General features: G+C 45.0%; 3 protein-coding genes, 1 long non-coding RNA gene and 2 other non-coding genes across 9 annotated transcripts; 3 read left to right on the plus strand and 3 right to left on the minus strand.

The window, feature by feature from the left end:
- The first annotated feature begins 334 nt into the window (after window positions 1-334).
- Window positions 335-9,014, plus strand: LOC101073739 (cGMP-dependent protein kinase 1-like). Its single transcript, XM_029837297.1, has 21 exons — window positions 335-571; window positions 885-1,110; window positions 1,551-1,686; window positions 1,769-1,835; window positions 1,907-2,006; window positions 2,858-2,971; window positions 5,110-5,215; window positions 5,288-5,351; window positions 5,517-5,594; window positions 6,735-6,829; window positions 6,905-6,970; window positions 7,107-7,181; window positions 7,271-7,367; window positions 7,438-7,577; window positions 7,796-7,885; window positions 7,954-8,095; window positions 8,170-8,333; window positions 8,411-8,533; window positions 8,613-8,675; window positions 8,748-8,814; window positions 8,879-9,014. Exons 2-21 carry the CDS (start codon window positions 894-896, stop codon window positions 8,975-8,977), a joined length of 2,103 nt encoding a protein of 700 aa, XP_029693157.1. The 5' UTR covers window positions 335-571; window positions 885-893; the 3' UTR covers window positions 8,978-9,014.
- On the minus strand, window positions 6,039-7,375 carry LOC105416557 (uncharacterized). 2 transcript variants are annotated; one of them, XR_003888698.1, is made up of 4 exons: window positions 7,262-7,375; window positions 7,087-7,131; window positions 6,677-6,953; window positions 6,039-6,370 (listed from the first exon to the last, which is right to left on the minus strand). It is a non-coding gene; the product is annotated as an uncharacterized lncRNA (long non-coding RNA). The 2 variants fall into 2 exon arrangements; XR_964608.2 differs by having other exon boundaries at window positions 6,039-6,373.
- A 1,777-nt stretch (window positions 9,015-10,791) lies between the features above and the next one.
- Window positions 10,792-12,507, plus strand: stc1l (stanniocalcin 1, like). Its single transcript, NM_001078588.1, is given in 5 exon segments — window positions 10,792-10,909; window positions 11,563-11,705; window positions 11,788-11,895; window positions 11,973-12,076; window positions 12,216-12,507. Coding segments are annotated over 5 exon segments (765 nt in total).
- A 2,483-nt stretch (window positions 12,508-14,990) lies between these two features.
- Window positions 14,991-26,039, minus strand: fgfr1b (fibroblast growth factor receptor 1b). Of its 3 annotated transcripts, none has more exons than XM_029837930.1 (18): window positions 25,880-26,038; window positions 25,532-25,704; window positions 21,616-21,769; window positions 19,447-19,548; window positions 19,166-19,338; window positions 18,970-19,093; window positions 18,697-18,887; window positions 17,892-18,036; window positions 17,609-17,799; window positions 17,383-17,528; window positions 17,152-17,273; window positions 16,938-17,048; window positions 16,673-16,863; window positions 16,460-16,582; window positions 16,297-16,367; window positions 16,087-16,224; window positions 15,858-15,963; window positions 14,991-15,779 (listed from the first exon to the last, which is right to left on the minus strand). In XM_029837930.1, exons 2-18 carry the CDS (start codon window positions 25,547-25,549, stop codon window positions 15,696-15,698), a joined length of 2,190 nt encoding a protein of 729 aa, XP_029693790.1. In that variant the 5' UTR covers window positions 25,550-25,704; window positions 25,880-26,038; the 3' UTR covers window positions 14,991-15,695. The 3 variants fall into 3 exon arrangements, with proteins under 3 accessions (XP_029693790.1, XP_029693789.1, XP_003965496.1); XM_029837929.1 differs by having other exon boundaries at window positions 15,639-15,779; window positions 25,532-25,621; window positions 25,880-26,039; XM_003965447.3 differs by lacking the exons at window positions 25,532-25,704; window positions 25,880-26,038 and adding an exon at window positions 24,254-24,591 and having other exon boundaries at window positions 15,639-15,779.
- trnai-aau (transfer RNA isoleucine (anticodon AAU)) lies at window positions 25,128-25,201 on the plus strand. The gene has a single exon. It is a non-coding gene; the product is annotated as a tRNA-Ile (tRNA).
- On the minus strand, window positions 25,411-25,484 carry trnai-aau (transfer RNA isoleucine (anticodon AAU)). Its single transcript has one exon. It is a non-coding gene; the product is annotated as a tRNA-Ile (tRNA).
- Window positions 26,040-27,672: the final 1,633 nt, after the last annotated feature.

Raw genomic sequence — 27,672 nt, forward strand, 5'->3', positions numbered from 1 at the left:
TTGACATTGATAAAGGGTAATACACAATAGCTAACAATGTCAAATAACAAAGTGTTATTTAGGATTATTCTTAAATAAATCTTTATATTATGAGTTGACGATTCTCTCGTTTTCCACCGTACTGAAAAAAATGCAGGTTTTTGAACAACATTCTTCTTAAATCCTAACAAATCACTATTTAAATTACATATTTATTTTAAAAGTGTCATTTCAGCATCAAAAGCAAACATTCACGGATACGCGAATTTTTTTCGAACTCTTGAATATTTCTAAAGAACAATTTAATGTCAGACTTTGTACTTTAATCTCCGCCCCGCACCGCTAGACTTTTATTTTGTAGTAGCGCTGTCAAACTCAGCTGTGCGTCGCTTCACCGAAAAGGTCTCTGTCTATCTGTCTGTCTGTCTGCCTGTCCAACCGCTTCATCGCTGTCTCCGTCGATGTCGTTGCATCAAGGACCATGAAAGCGCCTGTGTTAAGAATCGAGTGAAGACTGTCTTTTATGTAGCCAGTTCGGGTTTTCGGGGAGCGACGACTGACTTCTCTTTTCATTGCTGCGGCTTTCACTCAAGTGAGTGCACGTTGAAGTGGGACATATCGGAGACGGGATAACTATTCCAACATAAAAGCAGAAATACTTACGTTTTCCTGGAAGCTGCAGGAAGAACAGAAGGAGACATATTTTGTAACCCGTACTACTATTTAGTTTCGGATTAATAAGCTTTATTGTTGAATCAGGCTCCTTGATTCCTGTGTATTTTGAAGGCATAACCAAGCATCCAAAACCAGCTGAGCAATCGCTGTAAAGGATCGTACATGTGTAGAAGCAACATTCCACTGTCGACTGTATCTCAGTCTACTGAGTTTGTTTCTTCCTCCTCCAGTTTTGTTCCATGGCGACGGTGTCTAAGTGCACCGGCACCCTCAGAGACCTTCAGCTGGCCCTGCAGTTGAAGATCGAGGAGCTGCGACAGAGAGACGCGCTTATCGATGAGCTGGAACTGGAGCTCGACACCAAGGATGATCTAATCAGGCAGCTGCAGATAGAGCTGGACCGGTACCGCAGCTCGTCCCAGCAAGCTCTCAGCTCCCAGGAGACAGCAAACACAGGTATGTCAGTGAAGTTACACCTTGCATCCACTAGTTGCACTAGCATCACCTCCAAGGTCCACAGTGCTCTTTAAGAGGCTCCATTTTCCACATTAACTATTGGGACGCTGACTTAAATGAGCTTATTTAACAGTCACTGGCTGCAAAGATAATGGAGAACATTCTCTATTCCCTCCCCTCTGGGCAACTTTGAGTTAAGGAGCAGCTTTGTGTTCTGGCTGGAAAGACCATTACTTCACTATTTTGGTGCAAACATGAGAATTTTACTCTATTTGTGACAACTAGATGATCATGATTTCTACTTTTTTACTCAAACGTCTATCCGGATGTTGGTTGAGATCCAGCCAGGATGTGAGGAACATGGCTGCGAGATAGCTAAGGGATAGAGTTCAACACATCTCACACATCACATGACACATCTCTCTGGGTGTGTCTTGAAGGAGCGGCCGTCCAGACGGCGTTCGCCTCCGACGAACCCCTGCGCATCAAGAGACAGGCCATCTCGGCCGAACCGTCAGGTCTGGACCCCGCCAAGCTCACTGACGTCACGCTGACCAGCTATCTCAAGACAAAGGAGTAAGAAAACAAAACACACAGACATTCACACACACACACACACACACACAGGGAAGGTGGTGACATTGGAGTGTATTTGCAGGTCTGGTGAGCTGATCCAGAAGGCTTTAATGAACAACGACTTCATGAAACATCTGGAACACGGGCAGGTGATGACACAACCGCGACGCTCGTCCTGCTCACGCTTCGAAGCTGCTCATTGATCCGCTCCTGCTTGCAGATTCTCACCATCATGGACTGCATGTATCCCACCACCCTGTCTAAAGGCTGCTGCGTCATCCAGGAGGGAGACGATGGCTCCACCGTCTACGTCCTTGAGGGTAAGGCTGGCCTAGACTAGGGGTAAAGGTGGGAAGTTATCACGCAAACAGGTTGGTAACCAAACAGGTGGTAGTGTCCCATTAATTACACTACATGTGTAGTTTACACGTCTGTATATATAGTGTAGTTTGGTCGACATGGTAACTCAGCAGCCACCACTAGAATACTAAACGCTATATTTTTTCTAGGTTGCAAGTGGAATAAGTAAGTTGGGTCATGTCTTCAAGAAGTAACTGGGTCAAGCCTGAATATAGGCTTCCGCCTGTCACACACAGTGGGGAAAGCTGGCAGCTGGGGTGGTTGCAGACAGAGTTTATGTAGATTATTTCTGAGAACATGCAGAAATTTCCATAAACATGAATGAACAACATTTTTTTTGTCCTTTGGACTCTTGTACCAACACATGCCAAAGTAAAGAGAGGCTCCATTAGAGACGGGTGTGTGTTGAGGGGGAAATAATTGGAAGAGACATTAAGATGAAACATGGTGCTGCTGGGTTCTAAAGTGACATCATGGTGAAGTCATTGTCTGGAAGCGTAGATTTAGAGACAGAAACCTGTGTGAGTTCAGCTCATATGCTCCCGACACCTTCGCTCCTCTCTCGTCCGTCTGCCTGTTGCTCGGTCTCAAGGACAGTCAGTCTTTCACACGCTTTGACTGAAAGTCTGCACTGCGTCGTCACGCTGCTGCCTGCAAACTGTCTGCAGAAGAAGCGTTAAAAGAGCCCCTGATGATCGTCCGCTTCCCTTCCCTTCCCAAACACAAACCTCTGTCTCATCCTATTTTACGGCTTCTTCCTCCAGCCATAATTTAGGCGACTCGGTTGAATGTTTCTGGTGTTTGTCCACAGAGGGGATGGTCGAGGTCACCAAACAGGGCAAGACATTATGCACCATCGGTCCGGGAAAGGTCTTTGGAGAGCTGGCGATCCTGTACAACTGCACTCGCACGGCATCCGTCACAGGTAAACAAACCCGCTCGGGGAGTTTGGAAATGATGGAAGCGAGAGCACTTCCAGGAACGAGCCGTGATTATCTCGCAATGCAGGGTTCGGAGAAAAGGCAATTTCGTTGCTGGGCGACAGATGTTTGACCTTCCCCTTAAAAGGCTGACATCTGTCAGGGGGCGGGGGGGGGGGGGGGGGGGGGGGGGGGGGGGGGGGGGGAATAAGGGGGTCTGCTTGCATCAGCTGCGGTGGGATAAATGTTTCTGCTCTGATTCCGGGAATTATTACTGGGTTGTTTGATTTGGGTTGTTTTTTCATTTTCATGCTTATTTAAAAACAGAGGTTACAGCTTAAACCTGGCGTGTTTTCATTTGCGGCATCGACGGGCCTGGATCTGCACAGAACATAATGTTCAAGGACACTGACAAGCAAGTTCTGATTCCCTCATGATTCCCTGCATGTCAAACCAGCTGTGCCAGTGTGCTGGCAGGAGAAGAACAAAGCCTCCATCAATCCTTCATCTTCTGCTGGCCTGACGCCAGATGATGGAGTGGGTTTTAAACGTAACGGCGAACCGTTCTGCCGCTCATGACTGACAAAACGTGTTTTGTTTTCTTCCCGGCACACCAACGCTCCTCCGTAAGAGGTCTGAGAATCAGCCTCGAACCCGCAGCAAGTTCCTTCCATTTGTCATTTTGGCTCTTCTTTCCGTCGCTGTTCCGTCAATTCCGGTGCCACCTTGAGCAAATTTAATGCACATATTTAAAACTTCACCTGAACTTGCTTGAACAAGCATCGTTGTCATAACAGACCCGAGGACGACCTAAATCATGAATACAAAATGAGTCGTGCTAAGCTGTTTTTCAAAAATAATCACTCCGAGTGTGAATCCATCCAAAGGTTCACATGGGCATCGGCGCTCTGCGAGTTTCCGACTGCAAAAACGCCAGAGAGGTCTTGACCAACCGCTTATTTTCGAACGCGCAGCTTGAAAAACACTCCAGATTCGAGATTCGCCGCAGATGAAAAGCTCCATGCTGTACCCTTGACATCATCTGTACGCTTGACCGTACAGATGATAATGAAAGTGCACGAAGTGGCGGTGGGGGGGCGATACAATAAATATTTGCTAGGGAGACACAATTTGAGAGTCAGAGCAAATCATTTTGCTGCTGCAGTTCTAAACACTTCAGATGAGTGTTATGTAACAGCGTGTCCTGGTTTCCACCAGGAAACAAAGCAGATGGATGAGAAAAGGCTGGAAAGTAAAGGAGATAACAGTTAGGAGTGAGTGCACGTGTGTAAGTGTGAGTGTGTTTCAGTTTTGGCCATTTTATTGATCATTTCTGCCCACACCTATTTGCTGGTCCGCTATATCGGACAGTTATACAAACGTATTGCTATTAGTTTGAATTTGCCTCTATATGGACAATAAAATGACCCCTTCCGAGCTTCAGTTCAATGTCAGAAGGCTAAACTATTTCATTTAAGATTGTATATTTGAATTATCACAATTACAAAGACATTTAATCGCGGTCTTTTAATTCCGGTTTGTTAGGATGGATGTGCATCTAAAACTAATCTATATCTCGCCTCCACAGCCCCCCAAGGACCCTCTCCTGAGAACTATGTACTAATTGCTGTTACGTACTAAAACTCCCTCTGGACTGGATCCAGCCCAGGCTTGCTGATGGTCTGGAGGTCACTGTTTGTTTCTTCAGCTTTAGCAAAGTCTGAAAGCGCAGTCCACATTTGAGCTGGTCGAGGTCAGCTTCCATCATTTCTGTTTTCGCCCTCTGCCGGGGCCCAGGCGGTCGAGGTCAGCCCTTCGATACGTTATTCAGCCAAAGGCTGCTGCTTCTCCTTCTGCTTCTTTATCGGCGGCCTTTTATTGGCAGCTTTTCATGCCGTTTCTGACACCATCTGAATGGGAGCACGGATCGGAATGAACGATGGCAGTTTTCAGCAGCAGAGGTATCCTTTAGAAAAAGTAAAATAAGGAACATATATATAAAATCTGGACCCTAAGCTACCGCAGTGCTCTCTCCCCATGAGTTCCAATTACCCCAAATAGCCTTAACTGACATCGTTCCAATGAGTTGCCCCATTTGTTGTGTTGTTTGGGCTGTTTTGTTCAGTTCTCATGTGTCTTCCAGCGCTGACTGACATCAAGCTGTGGGCCATTGACCGGCAGAATTTCCAGACCATCATGATGAGAAGCGGCGTGATCAAGCATTCCCAGTACATGGACTTCCTCCGCAGGTACAGCTTGGCTCGCCGCCTCGAGCTCTGACCCCCGACTCGTCCCGCTCACTGTGACCTCTCTCCTCCCAGCATTCCCTCCTTCCAGTCGCTACCTGAGGACGGCCTCAGCAAACTAGCAGATGTTTTGGAGGAGGTGACGTTTTCCTTCACACCTCTTCCATTATGAACCCTGGCTGTCGCGCTATATCGGACCCTCCCATCTGTTCATCCATGTGAACGGCGAGAAACATTCTGCTCAGTGATGTGACGCATCCTATCAGATGGTTCACATCTCGCCTCTGCTCTCTCTCCCCTTCAGACTCATTATGGTGACTCTGATTACATTATTCGTCAGGGCGCCACCGGAGACACATTCTTCATCATCAGCGAAGGGCAGGTGAGGAAGAAGGATGACGTAGGAGTGAAAGGCTTAGCAAGAGGTGTAAAGATCAGAATTAGCAGAGAAGAGGGGGGTGATAATTGGACTGAAATCTGCAGCAGCCCTTAAATCCATATGAAGCTCCTCATTTTCACTGGTTCCCTTGAGTTTATGAGTCATTTCTTGTGTATTTTATGAGTTTGAGTATTTTTCAGAGATAATATTCGCCTGTTTTCAGTGCTTTGACCGTTACTTATTGACCCAACAAACTTGAGCTCAAATATGTTTTTCGGTTTCATAAAAAAATAAAGTGGTCTCATTGGAGGACTGAGTTCAGGGCTGAACAATAACGCGTGTGCTCCGCCAGAACTCAATCAAAGCTCCCTTCACAGAAACTGAAGGCCAGCAATAATAGGAAAACATGCTCAGCTTGTAACTGTCAAAAAGAAAAGAAAACATCAATTTTGTGGAAATGTTTTCAATGGTACATTTTTTCAGTTTGATTCTGAATGTTTTCTTCTTTGTTAATGTGCCGAAGTCCTCAAACGGGGGCTGCATGTCTCCCAGAGACAAGCGCATAATTTAAATGCCACGTAGGGATGAAAATAGGCCTCATGTTGCTACATCTTCAGCAGCAGGATTCACAAACGTGTTAGTTAATACTCCGGCACGAACCTCTGCTCAAATGCACTTGCTGAAACAATTTCTTTGGGCACAATGGTTTGCAAAACCCGGCGGACACGTGGCTTGTCTCGGCCTGCAACAGCCTTGAACAGATCCCTTTTGCCTCGCAGCTGCTTAATAAAGAGAATAGACGAGTTATAAATGCACCATAAATGGATCATCATTTCACTTTCAGCCTCCTCCGCGATGTGTTTTTTTTCTTGAGGCGACCGTTAGCTTTAGCTTCGACGTGGCTAACCAAAAGATCTTGTTTTTAACTGTCCTCGTGATGTAATCAGTGTAAACAAATACTCAGGTTCATTTTACCGGCAAGTGTTACTTTCAGTCATATTGGAAGGGGGTGGCTAACTACGGTGGGGAAAAATGAGCGTGATGGAAGATAATCCCAAAATGACAGGGCGAGGGTGCTTCCTTACCGGTACATCCACTTCATAAATGGAAAATCTGAAAAGCTGTTTCCTGTGATGTCCGCAGGTAAAAGTCTCACAGCAGAACTCTCCCAGTGACGAGCAGGTGACCGTGACCACTCTGTCCAAGGGCGACTGGTTTGGCGAACAGGCTCTAAAAGGGTGACGCTTGAGCACCAATTCAGGGGTTTCTCTCACGCTTTTGGCACCTCCACTTAGCTTTTGTATCTCTGGCAGGGAGGACGTGCGCACAGCCAGTTACACGGCCGTGGGAGACGTCACATGCCTGGTCATCGACAGAGAGTGAGAAGGGAATCTTTGTTAGCTTCGTTAACCATAAATATCAGGTTTAACATGGTGGTGAAAGTCTTAGCTTTGCTCTATGAAGGCACTTTTGTGCTCCCTGTCTGTTGTCTTACGTGCATTCATGTCGACCCAGATCTTTCAAACAGCTGATTGGGGGACTGGATGAGGTAAAAAAAAAGCAGTGCGAAAACAACGAGGTCAAGGAAAAGTGAGTCAATTGGTTGCTTTGAACCGAATCACATTTCCCTATCAATTGAGATAAAACTCGATTATTAATATTGCTCTGACCTCATCCAGGCTGCAGGCAGAGGCAGATTTCTTCTCCAGTGTGTCCCTGAACGATTTCAACACCATCTGCACCCTGGGGATGGGGGGCTTCAGTCGAGTGGAGCTGGTGAGTGGACTTTAGGCGTGACGGCGCTGAAGCCTCCACTACTGAGGGGTTTTACATGCGTTGCGTTCAGGTGCAGCTGAAGAACGAGACCAATCGATCCTTCGCCCTCAAAGTGCTGAAGAAGCGCCACATTGTGGACACCAGCCAGCAGGGTCACATCCTGTCGGAGCGCCACATCATGATGGAGGCTCACAGCCCGTTCATCGTCAGGTCAGGCGGACAGGTGGCGGAGGGCAATAAATTGTGCCCCAAATGGTGACATGTGGCGTTTAACCAAGCTTTGTACAAACAGCAGATAAAAAGCGACGAGAGAACCGGTCCGTCCATCCGGGTTTTCTGTCCTACCAGACAGAAAATGCTTTCCCTGTGACCCCAGGTTGCACCAGGATCAGGACTTAGATGATGTATTGGATCCTGTGTTTCTGCAGGTTGTATCGGACCTTCAAAGACTCCAAATTTCTCTACATGCTACTGGAGGCCTGCCTGGGAGGAGAATTATGGACGCTGCTGCGGGACAAGTGAGTCAAAGCATGTTTATGAATAAAAGTATGAAAATAGCCACTGTCGCTGTTATTCTTATTTTCAGGGGGTCGTTTGATGACAGCACCACTCGCTTCTACACCGGCTGCGTCATCGAAGCTCTGGCCTTCCTGCACACCAGAGGAATCATCTACAGAGACCTCAAACCTGAGAACATCATACTGGACAACCGAGGCTACGCCAAGCTGGTAGACATATTAATCCTAAAGACTCGGGGGTTTCAGGGAGAAAATCTGAACATATGGCATGTGTGTTCCTGCAGGTGGACTTTGGATTTGCCAAAAAGGTGGGTCTGGGTAAGAAGACGTGGACCTTTTGTGGAACCCCTGAGTACGTTGCTCCCGAGATCATCCTGAACAAAGGTCACGACAGTTCAGCTGACTGCTGGTCTCTGGGAATATTGATCTTTGAGCTGCTCAGTGGCAGGTACAGCAGGACTATTGTGCCAGATCAGTCTGCTTTAGGACTCTGTGTGAAACAACTTTTCCACTTCCTGTCTGCAGCCCTCCATTTTCCGGCTCCGATCCCATGATGACCTACAACATCATCCTCAGAGGCATCGACATGATCGAGTTCCCCAAGAAGATCACCAAGAGCGCCGCGACCCTCATCAAAAGACTCTGCAGGTTGTCCATCGTCCATATTCGACATCTCAATTGAAATTGTGGCTCTTTTCACAACCCTTTCCTTGTGGGCGATTCTCAGGGACAATCCTTCGGAGAGGATTGGAAATCAGAAAAACGGAGTGAAGGATATTCAAAAGCACAAGTAAGAGCGGCGCTTCACGCTCATTCTGAGAGCTTACATGGTAGTCATGGCAACCGTCTATTTGTCCCGCAGGTGGTTCGAGGGCTTCAACTGGGAAGGCCTCCGTCAGGGGAACATAGACCCTCCGTACACGCCGACCGTGAGTATTCCTCAGTGTCCGTCTGTCTGCCGCATCAGCGTGTTTACGCCCTCTGTTCTGTCAGGTGGACGGACCACAGGACAACAGCAACTTTGACTACTTCCCGTTGGACACAGACGGCCCTCCTCCTGACGAAGAGTCTGGCTGGGACCTTGAGTTTTAGCGGGTAGGACTGTGGACCTCAAAGCTGGAAAAAAGGGAAAAAAAACAAATAATATTCACATCTCAAGAAGGAAAAGTGTCATTTTATGTGGGATTTTTGCCTCAATTCCAAAAAGAAAGCAGATTTATTTCACAGCAGTCTTTATAAATCTTTAAAAGAATTGTTTACAGTGTATTTGTAATGAAATTATGAGATCAACACTGAATAAAACAGTGCTGTGATGCTTTTAGACATTTACAGTTTCAGAAAAACTTCTCTTGCATTCCCTAAATCTTGAGTAAAAGTTTCAGCAGGTCCAGTAGTCCAACCACCATAATGTGGATGATCATGAAATTAGTGACTAAACATCTAATCTACAACTAAAATCAAACTTTTAGATTTAAGAAAATATATATAAATCTTCACATTACCGTTAAAATATATAATCCCAGGGTAAAAAAGGTGTAAAATCACACCAGTGATTGTGTAATTTGCAACGTCTTAAGTGTAATAACCGATGCGCTTTTTGTGTGTGTGTGTGTATGTATTTATTTATTTATTGGTTTATCAGGGACAGACTTAAACACTTTTCCTCCCACTGTGAACTGGTTCCCACCCCACTATTACTGGTTTCGGAGACTTGAGTGGGTGCTGGAGGGTGAAGTTAACACGAGCTAAAGCTCACAGATGTTTATCAGCCACTGGTGACCTGCAGGCTATTAAAGTCAGCAGAGTGGTGTGGGCTGCACTGGTTCCTACGGTAAACCAGTCCGTGATGGAAACACGGCTGCCTCCGCTGTCCATTGCCTCTGCTGACTGACGTCCAGATAAGAAACACAGATTCTTCCCACACTTCCTGCAAAAATACCAGAGGGCGGAAGGATCTGAGCTAACATTAGCCTAATTATTCAGTGGGTTGATGGGAATGCTTATCTGGTTCATGTACAATAATTACTAATGATATTTATTATTGAATCAATCTTGCTGTGTTAAATGCTTTATTGGTTAATTAATAGGATATTGATGATGTGTTAGTAGTTGTAGTGATTTGTACGTTAACAGCATTTTATTTGCAAGGTCATCACTCTTCCTGTGTAAACCTGATTACTGCTGTAAATAATGTGAATAAATCAATGAAAACTGGCTCCAAAGTGCTTCTTATCAGTTATAATTCTGCAATTTCTGCCAGATAAATCTCTGAAGACTGTTCTTTAAATATAGATTCATGTTTAATTAAACAGTTGCTTCAGATTTTTCTTCTCAGAGAAAATAAGAACTAATTAATATCCAGTGAATCGCGAAGAAAACATGCTACCTTTATTTCCTGTGTGTGCGCGTGTGTGTTTCTCACCACCTTCTTTGTCATCTACTGAACCACTTCAAACATCAGTCGTGACTAGAATTGTAAATGAGTTCATCTCGTTTTCATTGTTTGACTATTTTTAGAAAACTGGTCATGGTAACAAGAAAACAGCATTATCAAGGCAAGAAAAGAAAGGAAACAAAATAAAAGTAACATATGTTCTTCGTGACTCACCGCATATTAAATACAACTTTAGGTTACGGTATTCTGGAATCTTCGTGACTTAACAACCAAAAAGATACGGTCTGATGAAAAGTCGGAAATTCCACGCGTGCAAGTGCGCGTGGAAACATTTAATTAGCCGCGCACCTTAATGACATCATGAATAACCCATGAGCGCGAGGCGCCCTCTGATTGGCCAGGATTGATTGAAATAGCAGGTGAGGACTGGGCGGAAGGACAGACCCGAGCCGTGACCTCCCGAACCAGAGCCACCTCATCCATCCATCCACCTCCAGCCCAGAGAGACGTCATGCTGCCAGGCTCCGCTCCGCTCCTCCTGCTCCTCGGCCTCAGCACCGCCGCCTGCTTCGAGCTGCCGCCGGAGGAAGGCGCCCCCCGCCGGGCACGATTCTCTGCCAACAGCCCGAGTGAGTTCTGGTTCCAGGTCATCAAAATCTCTTAGTATTTTAAACTTTACTTGCTTTCTTTTACTGTTCACTGTGAAAAGTAATGAATTGTATCAAATAGTTGTTTACAATTAATTTGAAGATATGTTATATTTCACACTGTGCACTAGTATTATTAATTTACAGCAAGCTTCTGTATTCAACTGACTCTGAGATTTTTTTTTATTCTTTAAAAAAAATAAAATGCTGCTTAGCAAACTCATACTATCATTTTCAAAATACCAGCCAGGATTTATATTCATGTATAAAAACGATTGGTTTTTTTGTTTTTTACTATTCAATGCAACAGATGTCGCTGGATACAAGGAACATTCTGAGTCCGTTAAGTAAAATGTAGAATGAGTTCTGCAAGTAATATCCCCTACTGTGAAATCAATCTGACACGAGTTGTGCAGGATTAGATTTTTGACTCCAGACCAACACATCTGTTCTTGAGGAGTTACTCTGTAGAACTGTACATTTGTTCCCTCTTGGGCCTCCCCTAAAACCCACAAATATTGAATTTTGCTCCGGGTTAAAAAGATTTATCACTTAATCAATTATTGCAGGGATGGAGGAGCTAATAAACGCACTTCCTGGCTCCACATTTGCAAATGTTTTGTGTTTGTGTGCAGCTGATGTGGCCAGATGTTTGAATGGCGCCGTGGCCGTGGGCTGCGGATTTTTCTCCTGCCTGGAAAACTCAACCTGCGACACCGACGGAATGCACGAAATCTGCGAACTCTTCCTGCACACGGCTGCTACTTTCAACACTGAGGTGAGTGCCGCGTTCTGTCCATCGGCCCAAACGGCCCATCTCTTTCCCCCCTTCGGCGTCCCACTGTGCTGTTCCTCTGCAGGGAAAGACCTTTGTGAAGAGAAGCCTGCAGTGCATCTCGCAGGGAATCTCCTCGAAGGTTTTCCAGACCATCCGCCGCTGCAACATCTTCCAGAGGATGATCGCGGAGGTCAGTATCGGAGACCGACCCGCAGCAGGTTGCTCCGTTGACGTTCTCGTACTCACGGCTCTCTGCCCCGTTTAAAGGTGCAGGAAGAGTGTTACACCAGCCTCGACATCTGCAACGTGGCACGGACCAACCCCGACACCATCGGAGATGTGGTGCAGGTGCCCACACACTTCCCCAACAGGTCAGGAACATCCTGAGCATCATGATACCACTGTATTGATGCTGTGCTAACCGTTGCTAATTAGCACAAGCATAATCTTAGCTCAGACCGAAGGGAAACAGACGCAGCCTTTTAAAACACCTGTATCCTGTCTCTGAAGGTATTACAGCACCCTGCTGCAGACCCTTCAGGGCTGCGATGAGCAGACGGTGGCGGCTGTGAGGGCTGGCCTGGTCGCCAGGCTGGGGCCTGACATGGAGACCTTCCTCCAGCTCGTCCAGAACAAACCCTGCAATGCCGACTCCGGCTCCAACGCGTACGACAACCCAGCCAGCTGGAGAAACATGCCCGTGTTTAACATCCAGCCCGGCTTCAGAGGCCGAGACCCCACCCACCTGTTTGCCAGGAGGTCCGTGGATGACGTGGAGAAAGGGTTCAAATCTGAGAACTAGACACGTATAGATGGAGACACGCAACCTTTTATCACTTTTCCACAAATGAACACTGGCAGCAAAAGCTTTAGATGATTTTAAGTTCTGAAATTTAGGCTTGTTATAATAATCATTTGATCAGCCTGAAACTCCAACAATATTTATGTAGAAACCTGTTAAAAACAATATGATATATTTATTTAGTGATGAAAGAAATTAGTTAATTTATGCAGCAGACATGCTGCTATATTTAATATAGTGTATGAAGAGCAGATTGTGGAGGACCCAAGGTGCTTCTATGCTGGTCATGGAGCATTTTGTGACTCCTGTTCAGGGCCATGTTGCTGGTTTGAAATCACTTTATTAGAGGGAGTCTTAAATTTAAATATGCTGTAAAGAATAAATGTTACATGGCTGATTTGGGGTTTGGTGTATTTCTTTTTTCAATAAAGTCCGCAATGAGAATCGTTCAAGTAAAATGGCTAAAGTTTAATCGATGGAACTGAAATGTTAAAAATAAACTGCAAATGAAACAATTCTGTTAATGATATAACATTGAAATAACCCTTTGGTAGCCTTAGATCATATAGCACTGATGTAATGTAATATTACTCTCTTCCACTAAAATTAATAGTAAATAGTGCAGTAAATAATACTTACACGCAATAAAATATAAAATGCCACCAGGTGGCGATAAAGAACCAACTAAAGTTAAAATCTGAGGGTTTGGCACACACAAAGTCCAGATTGTATCCTCGTTATTACATTTCAGTCATTCATATGTTATTAACACTGGTACAGAGTTTGCATATCTGTGCACTTATGGTTTATCGTGCAAATTCAGTGTGTGCACGGAGCTGCACATACTGTTTGTTTTATTGACATCACTGAGGAGCCCCTCCTTAAAAATGCCAGTATGGGAAACATCAATGGAGCTTTTGTGCAGATCGCATCAAGAAGTTTGATTCTACTTAAGTTTTCCTCTTTGAATATGTTAAATACTAATTTTCTCATTTATTACTGTATTGCTACAGTCATAACTGCTTCACATTTTCTTTTTGTTTACGTCATCCATCATTCATCCATCTATCATAAATATTAATGATACGACACTAACAAATTGCTTAGATTTAGGAAAAGAAATCACATGTTTAGGCAACAAGGAGAGCACAGTGTGGCCACGGTACATCACATATTTCTGCTGGGGAACTTCTCCCTCACTGTGCAGAGCTGGAAAGAAAAGCAGAACACTTCATCACTGTCCTGTGTTTGTCCTGTGTTTGTCCTGTGTTTGTCCGGGCTTGTTGGCTCTGAGGTGGAGGTGATAGGTGACACCACAATAACTCCTCACCCGGCCATCTGTCACCACGTAGACTGACCCACAACGGCTCCTCACCTCTGCGTTATGACCCATTAACTCCCATCAGGCACTGACAGAGGGATGCTCAGCTTCCCCCGCTTCAGGGTTGTTTATCTCCAGCAGGCACCGGGGGTGTCCCTGCTGACAGCTGAGTGGGCAGGTGTGAAAGACCCCCATCCCCAATGAATTACAGCTGTTTTCTGTGAGCGCATCCGAATCTGCAAAAAACAACGAGGTGTTCTGACTCTGCAGCTCACAGAAAAAGCTCAACGAGCAGTTTTAGAGCAAATGTCAACAGACCAGCGAGCTCACATCATTATTGCTGCTGTCGGAAAAGTTTCTGGGGACTTTTACCCAGCCTGTTCAGAGTGTATCTGCAGGAGGAAGATTTCCTGGAAAGAAAAAAAAAAGAGCTCACGGAATGTCAGAGATCTCTCTGGGGGAAACAGATGGTATTACTGAGCAACGAAATACACCAAAGCCCCGGTGATGTAAAGTCAGCCAGCGGCTACACGGGGAATAAAATGTCCAGGACAGAAACACATGGGGTATGGAACATCAGACTTAATGCAACATTTCCTCTCTGTGGGAAGAAAGTGTTGTAGAAAAACACCAGCCTGTGTGTGTCTGTGTGTGTGTGTTATAAATGGTGCATTGGGATTTCTCTTCCCACCATTTTTCATTCAGGACGATGCAACAAGCGGATGTTTCCTGCTGGAGACATGCCACCATCGAGGAGCAATATTAAAAGTTGACATGTTTCTAAGGCTTATTTCTCCATCTTTGGTTCAGGATGATGCATTTGAGCGAAACCTGTGGCGCATGAATAAACTGTGACATTAATCCACATAATTAATACACAGGATCGTGAACATGTGATTTCTGTTTAGTTTGGAGACTTCTCTATTTATACCTCTTTAACCACTCTTTTTTCTTAGTTTTATATGCTGTGAAGGCTGATGTGGTTGGAAATACAAGACATACTTCGGCCTCATGTTTTGTTGACTCAACTTTTTCTCTCAGTGGACTTTATGGCCCAAATTCCACCTCCGATTATTTCAAATCGCCGCTAGAGGGCGCTGCCAGGAGTTAGTAAAAGTGATGGTAAACAATAATTAAACCTCACAAAACGTCAAATACTAGATTAAAAGTATGAAAAAAGAGATTTAATACTGTTAAACAGTTGTTTTACACATTCAACTGAAAGCTTTTTTTGCAACCGGTTGGCTGTAAGCAGCAGAATAAGTGCAATGTTAAAACTGTACACTGGTAGAGTTTTTGGCAGCAAAACATTACTAAAGGACTAAGGACATAAGTGGACTGAGAAATATACAAATATACAAATCAAGGATGGGTAATGAAAATAAATACATGAATAAAATGCAAAAAAAAATATCTATAAATATGTTTCCCTCGGAGCAATAAAAGACTGCGGGTAACATTAACACGAATGTGGTGTCTTTCGCACGTTTATCGTTGTATTTAGAGATTGTTGTCGATTTTTCCTTTGTTGTTCGTTCCATATTTCCCTCTTAAGTCCAGCTTTGTATTCAGTATGTATCTTATTTACAATATTCACATATTAACATTCCAAAAGAAGTGAATCCCTCTCACAGTCTCTGTCAGTGGGTGAACTCAATCTTCACGCCCTAAATGGGCGCAACGCTAGATAAGCAGCTTGCTGAACGAAGCCTTGCTGCGGAGTCCAGCCCAGTCCAGCTGTTTCTAACATCAGGCCGTTGCTGACAGACGAGGGTAAAGCTGCTCGTCTCCGAGAGCCCGGCTGCATCTGCGACCGCCATCGGGAGAGGAAAGAGGAAGAAAGTGACAGAACAGGTCCTGGGCCCGTCTATGTGGTGTTGAAAAAACCAACCGAAGCAGAGGGGTTGACCTCCGAGTACTGAACCATGGGAACGGCCAGGTCCAGGTACTCCTGAAAAGGACGACAGAGGCTCAGAGAAGCCATTCAAATATAACAAACAATTGAATCTAAATTCTAAAATGCCTTTACCTGGTTAGCCATGAGAGAAAGCATGCGGTCTAAATCTTCAACCAGCTGCTGGAACGTTGGTCTGCGGGATGGAACAGCATGCCAGCAGTCCCTCATCATCAGGTACCTGATCAGACACAACGTTAGAGGTTAAGCAAGATAAGTTATTCAGTACAGAACATCATCATCAAGATTCTGATTGGATGGGAGATTACCGGTAGATTAAATTGGAGTGTGTTGATTTACTCACAATTCCTGAGTGGAGGTGGCAGGTTTTTCCATGCGATGTCCCTCTTTTAGCAGCTTGAACAGTTCCTCCACAGGGACTCCGGGGTATGGGGACCCCCCAAGGGTAAAGATCTCCCACAGCAAAACCCCAAATGACCATCTGCAACATGATCAGCATTCTCAGATTAGTGATAAATCACAAAATGGCTGTACACCAATGCTGAACACTCACACATCACTCTGGTGGGTGTAGATGCGGTCGAATAAAGCTTCTGGTGCCATCCACTTCACAGGCAGACGACCCTGCGGCAGCATGGAAATGTCAGTCAGACCAACAACATGCCCGAGTCCATGTTTGGAATTTATAATCTTTTTTGTATAAGCCCATATTTCACATTTGTGGTCTTCTTGTAGTAGTCGATGTGGTGGACATCCCGGGCCAGACCGAAGTCGGCGATCTTCATCACATTATCTTCTGTGACCAGCACGTTCCTGGCTGCCAGGTCTCTGTGGATGCACTGCACAACAAAGAAGGTGCACGTCAACTTGCAACATGCATCAGTGATGCTGAACGACCGGCTGCGGCAGAATCAGACATGGAAGCGGACCTTCTTTGATGCTAGGTAAGCCATTCCTCTGGCCACCTGGTAAGCAGCAGAAACCAGCTCCATGATCTCCAAACTGGCCAGAGAAACTGGCCTGGAGCTGCTCCAGTACTCCAGCCCGGCTGGTCTACGAGCGCGGAGGTAATCCCGCAGGTTCCCCTTTGAGGCGTACTCCACAAGCACATACAGGGGCCCTGGAAACACAGGTGAGGGTTAGCGTCTGCTCATCCCGCACGGCTGCTGCCGCACACGCACGTGACCGGCTCACCATCCTGTGTGCACGCTCCCAGCAGGTTAATGATGTTCTTATGTTTGCCGATCATCTTCATCATTTCCATTTCAGAGATGAGGTCAGCCCGGTCCTTCTCTGTGGCATCCGCTGCACAACAAGGTCACATGACATCAGCTTCATACGAATGTTTTATTGTGGTACATTAGCAGGAAAAATAAGTTGGAGGGGGGGGGGGTTCTTTGTTTCTCACCTTTGAGCATTTTTACAGCCACCTTTGTGAGACGTGTGGGTTTGTTTTTGTCGAGCCCAACAGCCTCGGCCAGAACCACCTGGCCGAAGCACCCTTCCCCGAGAGGCTTCCCCAGCGTCAGCCTGACGTTTGCACAAGCAGCAGACGGTCACAATTACCAACAGCGTTTGCACTCTTAGCTACACCACTACAAGTATGCTGAGCAACAGAGCTCTGTCTCAAAATGGCTACCTTTCACGTGGCAGCTCCCAAATCGGATCGTAGGGAAGTTCGCACTCAGACACTCCCATCAGGATGGTGGTGGCTGCACTGGGAAGACGAGACTGGCGAATCAAACACGCCCCAGACTGAAGAGAGGAAGAGGACTCAACTGACACCTACAAACGAAGAACAACCATATAAGCTGTGTTTCTTTATAGGGTCATTATAGAGCATCATCTGATCAGTAACTGGTTACCTGTCTCTTTAGAGGAATACTCTTAGCTAGCTTCTGCACAGCGATCTGACTGCTAAAGTCACTCTTCTTTGGGGCACAACAGAGTCTGCAGAGGACAGCTGTGGCTGTGAGGATCATCACAAGGAAAAAGCCAAGGCAGTAGATGAAGATCTCCAAGTATGTCTGAGAGGGCAGCACAGAGGGCGGAGCATCTGGGGCAAGACATGAGAGCACAGTTAGGACCAGGACAGGGTCACGCTCTTGGTCTCGCTCTCATACTGGAGAGGACGAAAATGTAACGCACCGTCGACCACGGTGAGCCAGGCAGAATGATGAGAGACTCCGATGGAGTTCCCAGCCAGGCAGGTGTACTCCCCGGAATCGTTCAGAGACACGTTCCTCAGCGTCAATACTTCCATGTCTTTGTCTGTGGTGTTCAAGCCTGCCGTCTGAACAGAGAATGAGGAGGAGAAATCAGAAACACTCTTTCCGGTCACATTTCTGTGGTCTGGTTCTTTGGTTTCTAGCGAGGACATAAACGTTAAAATGACCAACCAAATACAGGAGTCCATTTGTAGAGAGATTCATTAATGTCTGTAGGCAACTGTGTTCTATGTCACGTAAACTCATATCTAGACCGTCCAATATCTATGTTGGTGAATAACTGAGATTCAAGTACACTGAACTGTATTCAGGTAATAGATGAATGGCTCGTGGCGCCACTCCAGACACGACGGAGCGCAGAGCCCGTGTCTTTCATCATGGTGCAATAATACATCACAGATGTGTTTTTCCTCTGTCGGACAGGGAACAAACAGGGACTGCTTCAAACAGGAAGATCAGTGCGCTCGCTGAATAAAAACAGATTTTATATGGCACAGAGTTGCCATTAAAACACATGGATGCATGCTAATGAGAACAAGGATGAAGTACGCACACTTTGCCAATTTAAGAATTCTGTGGGGTCCAATAATAACATGTCCATGGAACTGCGACTAAGAAAGCTAATAAATGAAGAAAATCTAGCAGCTGTTGATCCACAGCCGGCTGTTAAGTGTAAAAGTGACCAACTTATGTTATAACTAGTGCAAAGATTCACGTGCACAAACCTTGAGAACACGGATATGTGGGAGTCCGTCTGGTCCCACTGTGCTGCCGTTGACCGTGATGTGTTTGAGCCACTGGATGTGCGGCTGCGCGTCGCTGAACACGCGGCACACAAACGCCACATCGCTGCCAATGACTGCGGTTTGGTTGGCGGGCAGACCGAACTGCAGGAACGGCCTGTGAGGAGAGCGCTCTGGAAGACCAAGAATAAACACCTGAGGTCCACGTCTGCGTGGAAGCCGTGTTTGCTTTTATTAACGAGGTCGTTTTCTTACCGACTACGTCCAGCACGTAGGTGTGCTGCAGTCTCCCGTACTCATTCTCCACCACGCAGGTGTAGTTCCCTTTATCAGAAGGAATCACTGACTCCATTATTAGAGTCCAAGTTTGGCCTCTGACCTGAAAGGCACAAAATTAAATTAAAACATCTAGTTTGATGGGGGGGGTCTCTTGGTTTAGATAAAATCGCACCTTGAAACCTCCAATTCTCTGGTCCTTCCTGAACTCTTTTCCATTCTTGTACCAGCGCAGAGAGGGGACGGGGCTTCCGATGGCCTGGCATCTTAATTTTACGGTCTTACCGACAGGAACGGCGTGGAGTTGCTTTTCCATCTTTTCCGGCATCACCCACTGCAGCGCCGGAGCTGGTGAATGAGGCGAAGATCAGAGTTAGTGTATGTTCTTCCTGCAGGGCCTTTAATCAAGGCAGCAGCAAAAGAAATAAACATGCCGAAAAGGCAACGGAGGCTTACAGTTGAGCTTTTCATTGCTGGTCGACAGCTCGCTGGATAATTTATTTTCCTCCGAGGATGACTCATCGTCGTCTTCATCTTCCGAGGATTTAACTACATCAGCTGCGAAAGAAGTCAGATGTTTTAAAGCTGTGGCGCAAACCCAGTTGTGTGCACACAGGATGTCAGATCTTCTTAATGGGAGTCTCAGCTTCCCCTTTGGCAGACATTTAACCGGTTAGTGGATTAACCTCTGACGCCTGACCCCGGCTCTGCCGTTGAGTCCGACTCTGCTGCCAGGCAGAGAGGAGCCGTCGCCACAGCGCTGCGCCATGCAACCACTTCCTGAACTTCAGAGACCTCCTCCCTCTCTGCCGCAGTTATTAACAGCATGCAAACACCACACGCGTACCCCCCCCCCCCCCCCCCCCCCCCTTTAGTTTCTGACAAGCGGGCTGCTTTTCCTTTGAACAATTGTGAAAGGAAAAATCCCAGCTACTACCAAAATAATCCCTTTTATTATAGACTCGGAGTAACAAGCTACATAATAATTCATCATTAGAATATCTTCTATCCTAAAAAAAACACCATTCATTATTAAATGGTATCTACAAGGCCTGGCGGAGGAATTCTGAGTATTTCTCTACATAAATATAGCTCTAAGTTTTAAGTAACAAATGAAAGTTTAATATTCTTCTACATTTGTGGACAGACTATGTTGTCTCGTTAGACAGGGCAGGGTTTTTACAAGAACTGGCACTCACAGGAGTATTTAACTGGTTTTCTCCTCAGACGGCGAGAGCCTACAAGAAGGGAGCGGTTTGCTTCCCAAAGACCATCGCTTGAAAGAATACAACGGCCTGGTGGGAAATTGAAAGCAGCCTTTGTTTATGAAAAGAAAGGCTAATTTTAATGTGCTCTTTGTTGAGGGAAAAAAAAAACAAGAAGAATTTATGGGCTCCAATACAGCAGTATCACATATGCTCAGCTGCTGTCCAGATGGCTGGAAATAACCACAGCGTATAGACGAGTGTCTGGCACAAGCAGCTATGGAATATATACACACCTGTGCATGTAAAGATAAACAGGAATGAGTGTGAATGCGTTGCTTTCTTGAGCTGCCGCTGTAACACTGCAGACTGTGTTGCAGCGTCTGGACAGGATACACAGACTGTAACCAGCGCCCTCGGAGCCAACGCTTTGGTTACGCCATGAAACTCGCTTTAACCAGTTTCAGATGTTTGAAAAGCATCAAGCCTCGAAAAAGTCACTTTCCTATTAAAGACATTTAGTAATTGGACGCTTTTATAAGCGTTTTTATATAGCTCAGGGGCCTGAAACATCATAACCACAGACATGAAAGTGTTCTGAAACAAAAGAGCAGAAGAAAAGCCTGACCCAGACGTGCCAATTTGAAAAAAAAGAGCCCAAAACGCTTGGAACTGTATTTAACTGTCTACAGAGGCAGAGGGACAAACGGAACAGAAAGGACAGAAAGACGCTTTCGCTTGAAAATATTGAGCTACTGATTTTTCACGGTTTTGTAAGAAAACTCAACTGAAAGCTACTAAATTTTTTTCTTTTGGTTCTAGCGGGAAGTCACCTAATCAACCATTGTGTAGCGCAATTATCTAAAATGTCTACAGTTGGATTAGAGACCCCATCTCTGCCTCAACGCCGTTTAGGTGAAGAAATTCAAATATAAATATAACCCGATTTACTCATTTCAGGCAAATACAGTGTTTCCGTTAGCCAAACGGTCGTGATGGAATGGTTCAAAACCATGCACCGGTGAGATTCACTCCGTAAACATGCACATTTTTGACTGAAAATCGATCCGTTTCAGTAAGACATCCTCCAACGGTGTCCTGCTGTGACCACAGTCCTGGTCTGCCATTTGTACGAGTACACAGGAAACACGGCTTCGAGCAAGCGTGGTGACATCTGTGTACACACACAAGCCCAGGTGACGTCTTTGGATTCCTGACTCATCTAAACAGCAACCCAGAGCTCACATATATTAAATCCTGAAGTGAACTAAGCCCCATCAGATGCTCCAGAATCTGTAGACATCTGGTTTTGTTCAGAGGGCTTTTCTTTTTTAAATCAGGACTGTGGCGGTGACCAAAAACCACATTTTAATATTTTCGCCGGCCGGTTTTATTGGCCGACATCTGTGAAGTGTCTCACCAGTGTCTGTCCTCTCTGTGGCCGGCCTGGACTCAGACCGAGGAAGCTGGACCAGCGCAACCAGCAGGATGCACGACAGCAGCAGCTGGGAGCGGCGGAAGGGAAACATGGCGTCCTGGCTGGAAAATTCACGGCAACTTCGACTTAGATCACCCTGGAAATGAAGAAGAAAATCAGACGTGGGGGATTCCATCAATCCTTTTTAGATTTCTCCCTCTTGTGACAATCACAACACAAATATTCCCAGTTTTGTCACCCTGAATTCGCCTCCGTCAGCATATTCAAATGCGGTGTGGATGAAGAAGAGCAGCAGTTGGAGGCCAACACTCTCTCACACACTCGTGCAGCTGTTTGTCAGCGTAGGTGAGAATGTGGGGCTGAAGAACCATCCATCAGCTTTTAGCACCTCCTGACCTCCACCCCCCAGTTCACCTGTGCCTGCTAAATATCTGTCAAGTGCCAAACAAAGCAGCACATCTATTAAATCCCTCTCTCGGTCTCACACACACGCACACACACCCTAAACCAAACACCATTTGCTGCATGTGTCCCCACAGCACTGTTAAACTACTCTGACTGGTAAACGCATTATCTCTGGTCGGGGGGATGAGGAATTTTTGGCAATTGCCATGCATATAAATATAACGATCGCATTCATAGATGGTTAACTTAGTCACGGGGGAGCCGTAAGGACATTCATTCCAGCAGGTCACTCCTCATCATGCTAACTTCATAAAGGAGATATACACCAGCTTCATTAAGTCAAGGACTCGGTGAGCTGCCACTAAAACCCTGAAATCATCAACCATCGACACCAGTCTGTCCTTCAGCTTCACTCTGCACATTTAAGCACGTGAGGAGGACGCAGGAGGCGGCACCACTGCATACAAATGATGCATGTAAAACCTTTTTATGATATCGTGATTAATATGTGTTTATTACTCAGGCAGCTTTTTTATTAGCTTTTATACGAGCGTTTGATGGCTCGATGGATTGCAGTGAAACGCTCCACTCCAAACCTTGAAAACGTTTTCCGCTCGGGCTCAAAAGTGAAGAGCACATTGAAAGGGAAAGGTGGAAAATTCTCTTCCCTCCCACACATTAACACACAAACACACAATGTTGACATTTGTGGTGCGGTGACGACACTAACTTGCACTTTCTTATACTTTTTTGGGACTCTGCTGAGATTTGAATGTAAAATCTCCCATAATTCATCAACATGTACTTTGAAGACAGTAGATTTTGCATGCTAATGTACTCGCTGCAGTCTGTCAAGTGTTCAGATTTTTAACTAAGTAGCAGTTTTAGTTTAACACACACACTTCTGTGTGTACCAGGACTGTTGGCATGTCACAGTGAGCCCGGACTGGTTGACAGGGACCCATCACTCGAGCAACAATGATCCAGTGTTTCCATTTCCATGAATCATGTCAGCTCACAGCGTCGCTCTGACCACTCGGGAGATGCGTTGGAACGTTGTGGAAATTATTTTCTATTATTTCTGAAGATCAACCACCGCCGTTGGAAAATCTAATTCCCCTCCTGCTCTTGAACATCCCGAGCTACCTACACACCAGATTCTGCAAACTCCAAATAGCTGTTATACCGACACAGCAACTACAGGCCTGATTCAGCAACCAGTCTCCCATCTGAGCTGGAAAACAACATTCAGCCAGTTCCAAACAGGAAGGTACCGTGCTGATTCGGAGGTAAGCGCGAGGAAAATAAATGTGAAGTAAGGGCTAAAGGGACTGCAGTGCTGTGATGTCTGAGTAAGCACATATTAACTGAACTTAGAGAATCATCCTGCAGTCACAGCAGCCATAAACTGTTAATTAACTCCAAAGCAATCTATTACTGGTTATTGTTTTATTGCTTATTAAGGAATCCTGCAAGCAAAAGGTGCAGCAAATAAGAGGGACAAACGATGATCAGTGGGTGGTTATTATGGGGGGTTGATATTATGAAACTGTGTATTTTGAATTGACTATTCAATTGCTCAGTGCTGATTTTGAAGAGTGTGGTTTTAAACTGCCCAAACCTGTTTACATTAGACCATATGACAGGTGTTCTACACTGTTAAAATGTGCTTTACATTGTTTTTTGTAGCAAGAAATAAAATCAAAACGCTTCAGTAGTTCTTGGGCTTTAACCAAACGTTCAATGCAGTTTTTCCAACTGTACATTTGATGGACACATGCTGCTTTGGTAACATGATATAAACATTAAAGATTATATACTTATCTTACTGATACAATAATATATTGTAGAAACTTAGATAATGTGCATTAAATACAAAATAATAAAACCTGTTTATGTTTTAAAGTTAATTACCTTCCAAATTCCGAAGAACATGTCGCTTTCTGTACTTTGACATTAAATAAACTTGCGGTATTGACTCGTAATCAAATATATGGTTTAATTTCCTCGCTTAGCCTCTTAGCTCTCAGTAAGTTAGCCTAGCCTGGAAGAATACTTGTAAATTGTAGGCAACAAAAGACACAGCAATCCAAGACATAAAGCAGTCCCTGCCGCAAACACGCACATCCTTGCAGGTTAAAACACCAGCAAAAGTCATGCAACTGTAGTACAAACATGACATTGGAGGTGAATCTGAAGGTAAGTGTGTCCATACCTCAGTCTGGCTCTTTTATCCAGGAATCTAAGGTTGGCTAACAGCGTTAGCGGTTCTGCTGCTGGCTGGGTTCAGACTCCCAGACTGAGGGAAACTTTTCTTCTCTCCTCCTGTCTCAACAACTGCACCAGCCCCCAGACATTTACCATTTAGGAGTCAGCCTTTTAAACTCGCTCGGGTTCCCGAAACTACTGCACTCCTGCAGGACTCCAACAAGAATCTCAGAAAAAACTTGGGAAAAGTGCCCCCCCTTTCCATTAATACCCCCGTCTCTCTGCGCCGACAATCACTCCAGTTTCCCCAGTTAGAGCAATCAAGCTGCATGCCAGGACCTCCCCCAGGAGCGTGTGTGTGTGTGTGTGTGTGTGTGTGTGTGTGTGTGTGTGTGTGTGTGTGTGTGTGTGTGTGTGTGTGTGTGTGTGTGTGTATTCACCTCCCCCTCTTTATCTCACCGATTTCCTCTCTGTGCAGGATCTTCATGGTCTGATGAACTTAACTGTTCCAAATTGTTTTTCGAAAACTATCTTTTCCATCAATGTGATCCACAATCATCAAAAAATAGATTTGGTTTTTTAACCAGCTGAGCTATTTACGTTAAATCTCTACAGTGGACATGTACTCAAAATCAAAGATCAAAATAAAGATCTGTTCCCTCAGGTTTTTACACCATGAATTATTAAAGCTCAACACTGAGAATGAAAGATTTTGTGTTTCATGACGGTACATTTTGTCCAGTCGGATCGCGTTCATCATTTCACGTTGCAGTCAAAACATTAATTATCTCTAAAAGAGTTGGTACTGAATCATACAAAATAACCCATTAGCGATGGGTCCACAAACCGGAAGTGGCTAAGTACGGCGACAGGGCACTCGTGGCCGGTTAGCTCAGTTGGTTAGAGCGTGGTGCTAATAACGCCAAGGTCGCGGGTTCGATCCCCGTACGGGCCACTTGGTTTTTTCCGTTCTGTCGACGTCAAGCATCCGAAAAACGCTTCTTCAACAGGTTAAAATTCTTGTCGTCAAGGCACATTAAAAGTTAGTTTATGGGCAGTTAAAGCTCTTCAATGATTAGAGAGAAGGAGCGAGAAACCTTTATCTTGGATAGATATTTAAAGATAAAGGTGTCATTTGGATAAAATGCTGCCAAAAACTTGACCTGGCCCGTACGGGGATCGAACCCGCGACCTTGGCGTTATTAGCACCACGCTCTAACCAACTGAGCTAACCGGCCGTGGGACTCAGTAAACCCCCAACTCGCAATTGATGCGTGATACTCACTCTGAAGCTGATCCGCATGTACCACCTCCACTTGCTTCTCCTCCACACTCTGGTACTTTTTCAGCAGTTTCGATCTTCAGAACTTTCACCCTGGTGAAGATCACCAGAAAGTCTTTTTAATTCTGCTCCAATGTTCTTCACACATTCATACATCAGTATTGGATGTGCAGGTCCTTAAGTGCAAAGATGGAGCGGATAAACATTTGGAATAGTTAACATTTTGGTCTTCAGATTATATCACAATGGTCTAATGAGACATACAATAGTTACAATAAAGAGCCACTACATTTCCTGAAATATAAAGCTTATATTAGAGCTGAGTACCGAGTTTGATCTGGATGTCCTCACCCTTATTTGTCCTTTTTTGACCAAAAACCTCATCAGTCTCCACTTCTTCGTCTTACAACTACCCCTCACCCTGACTCGTACCCTATCTTTAACTAAAACACAAACACAACATTAATCTTAAAACCTTCCAATCCTAAAATATTAAGTCTTAATCCTCAAAAGCCTCATCGACAGTGTGAGGACCAAAGTGTCCTCACTTCCCAAAAATGTCTTTTTCCTCACAGAAGAAGCGCATATTCTGGCCCTCAATACGTAACATGCACGTAGAGAGAGACATTAGCATAGTGTGAACAATGCATCTGAATGTTCCTATCTGGATCTGGGGTATGTGGTTGTCCTCAGAGGGCTGAGACAAGACGCCTATTGTTCGCTTTAGTGGCATCAAACAGACGCTTTTGTCTTGTTAATCTTTCATTTAGCCAAATGTTGAAACACAGCAAACTTATGGGGAACTCTAATAATACAAATTGAAGCGTTAATTGCCGCCCCCCCACTGTTTTATACAAAATTATAATTCTGCTGTCGACAACTGTAAGCGAGGTTTTAGGAACTTTTAGGAATCTGTAAATGTTACATGCCGGAAAGGGCACTGAGAGACGCCACGAAAAGGTCAAAGTCAGCGATTGTTCCGTCACTCTGAAGTAAAGGCTGTATTTAATACTGGGAATATTATTTCATCACTGTGGTGAATCAGTGGATGATAAAAAACATGCTGTTGTCCACGAGGATGTGGGCTCGTTTCCTGTTAACTCTGGCTTCTGGCGTTGCTCTGTGTTATTTTTCAACAGCTTTCGGTCTTGTGCAGCTGAAGGCATCTCCACTTTCCTCAATAAGAAGGCAGAGACATGTTTTATGCTTCTCTTCTACTTGTGAAGACATTGTAGTTAGACAGCAGTGGCTGCCCTTTAATTAGGACTGCAAATGACTTACCGGTAAGTTATTCTTCAACACAAGGTTGATAGCATGTTTAAATAACATGTTTTATGCTGGTATTTGTCCTGTTATTAGCAAAAATCCACAATAAATGTAACGCAAAAGTAAATATAGCACATTCAGTGAAACCATATAAAGCAATCAACAGCACAGAGCGGCCCTGCTCTAGTGATCTTAAGATGCCAATTATAAAAGAAAGGTCGAAAAATTGTTACTACATGTATAAGTATGTGCATAAAAAAGTGGTGCAACTTTAGATGAAAAGCAGAAAGCATAACATAGAAAACATCTCAAAAACATCTTTGACACACATGTTATTGACATGAAAGCCTGGCCTGCTTATTTACCAATTTACAGCATATACGGACGTGATTTCAAGTCCTAGTTTGTCATTTTGAGGGTTCCTTTTTAAAAGCAGAGGTCTCTGTGACTTGGTGAGCCACAGAGGGCCCCAGCCCCAGCCCAACTAACTATTGACCCAGTTCAACCGCACAGTCAGACCAGTCTGGAACCACCCAAACCTGGAGCCACAGCCAAACCCCATATTCTGGACAGATGGTAGAGAAGAGCAGAACAAACAGAGAGCTGGAGTCAGAGAAGAGCACATTCTTTGTCTTCTCATCAAGGTCCTGGCAGCAGGCAAACAAGTAGATCCATCACGGACTGGATTCGACATACATTTAACAACCGGAATAAATAACCGTCAGTCTGACCCTTTTGGCCTTTTTGTAGCCTTTTGACGCTACTTAAACAGCAGAAAACCTTGAAGCAAACTGAAGCTGACATGACCTGAAGGCCATGACCCTCTGCGTCTCCTCCCTTTGTGTCCTTTTCTGTTTCCTCACCAGGGTTACACCCCA

Source organism: Takifugu rubripes, chromosome 6 (genome assembly GCF_901000725.2).
Source record: "Takifugu rubripes chromosome 6, fTakRub1.2, whole genome shotgun sequence".
NCBI lineage: Eukaryota > Metazoa > Chordata > Actinopteri > Tetraodontiformes > Tetraodontidae > Takifugu > Takifugu rubripes.

Bases quoted from the DNA above. Each gene is read 5' to 3' on its own strand.
- LOC101073739 (XM_029837297.1), top strand. From the start codon at position 894: ATGGCGACGGTGTCTAAGTGCACCGGCACCCTCAGAGACCTTCAGCTG. The intron at 6,830-6,904 runs GTGACGCTTGAG...TATCTCTGGCAG, and splicing joins GGCGAACAGGCTCTAAAAGG to GGAGGACGTGCGCACAGCCA. The intron at 7,182-7,270 runs GTGAGTCAATTG...GACCTCATCCAG, and splicing joins AACAACGAGGTCAAGGAAAA to GCTGCAGGCAGAGGCAGATT.
- fgfr1b (XM_029837930.1), bottom strand. The intron at 18,037-18,696 runs GTTTGTGCACGT...TTCTCTGTTCAG, and splicing joins CACATATCCGTGTTCTCAAG to ACGGCAGGCTTGAACACCAC. The intron at 15,780-15,857 runs GTAAAGGCATTT...CGTCCTTTTCAG, and splicing joins TTTCTCTCATGGCTAACCAG to GAGTACCTGGACCTGGCCGT.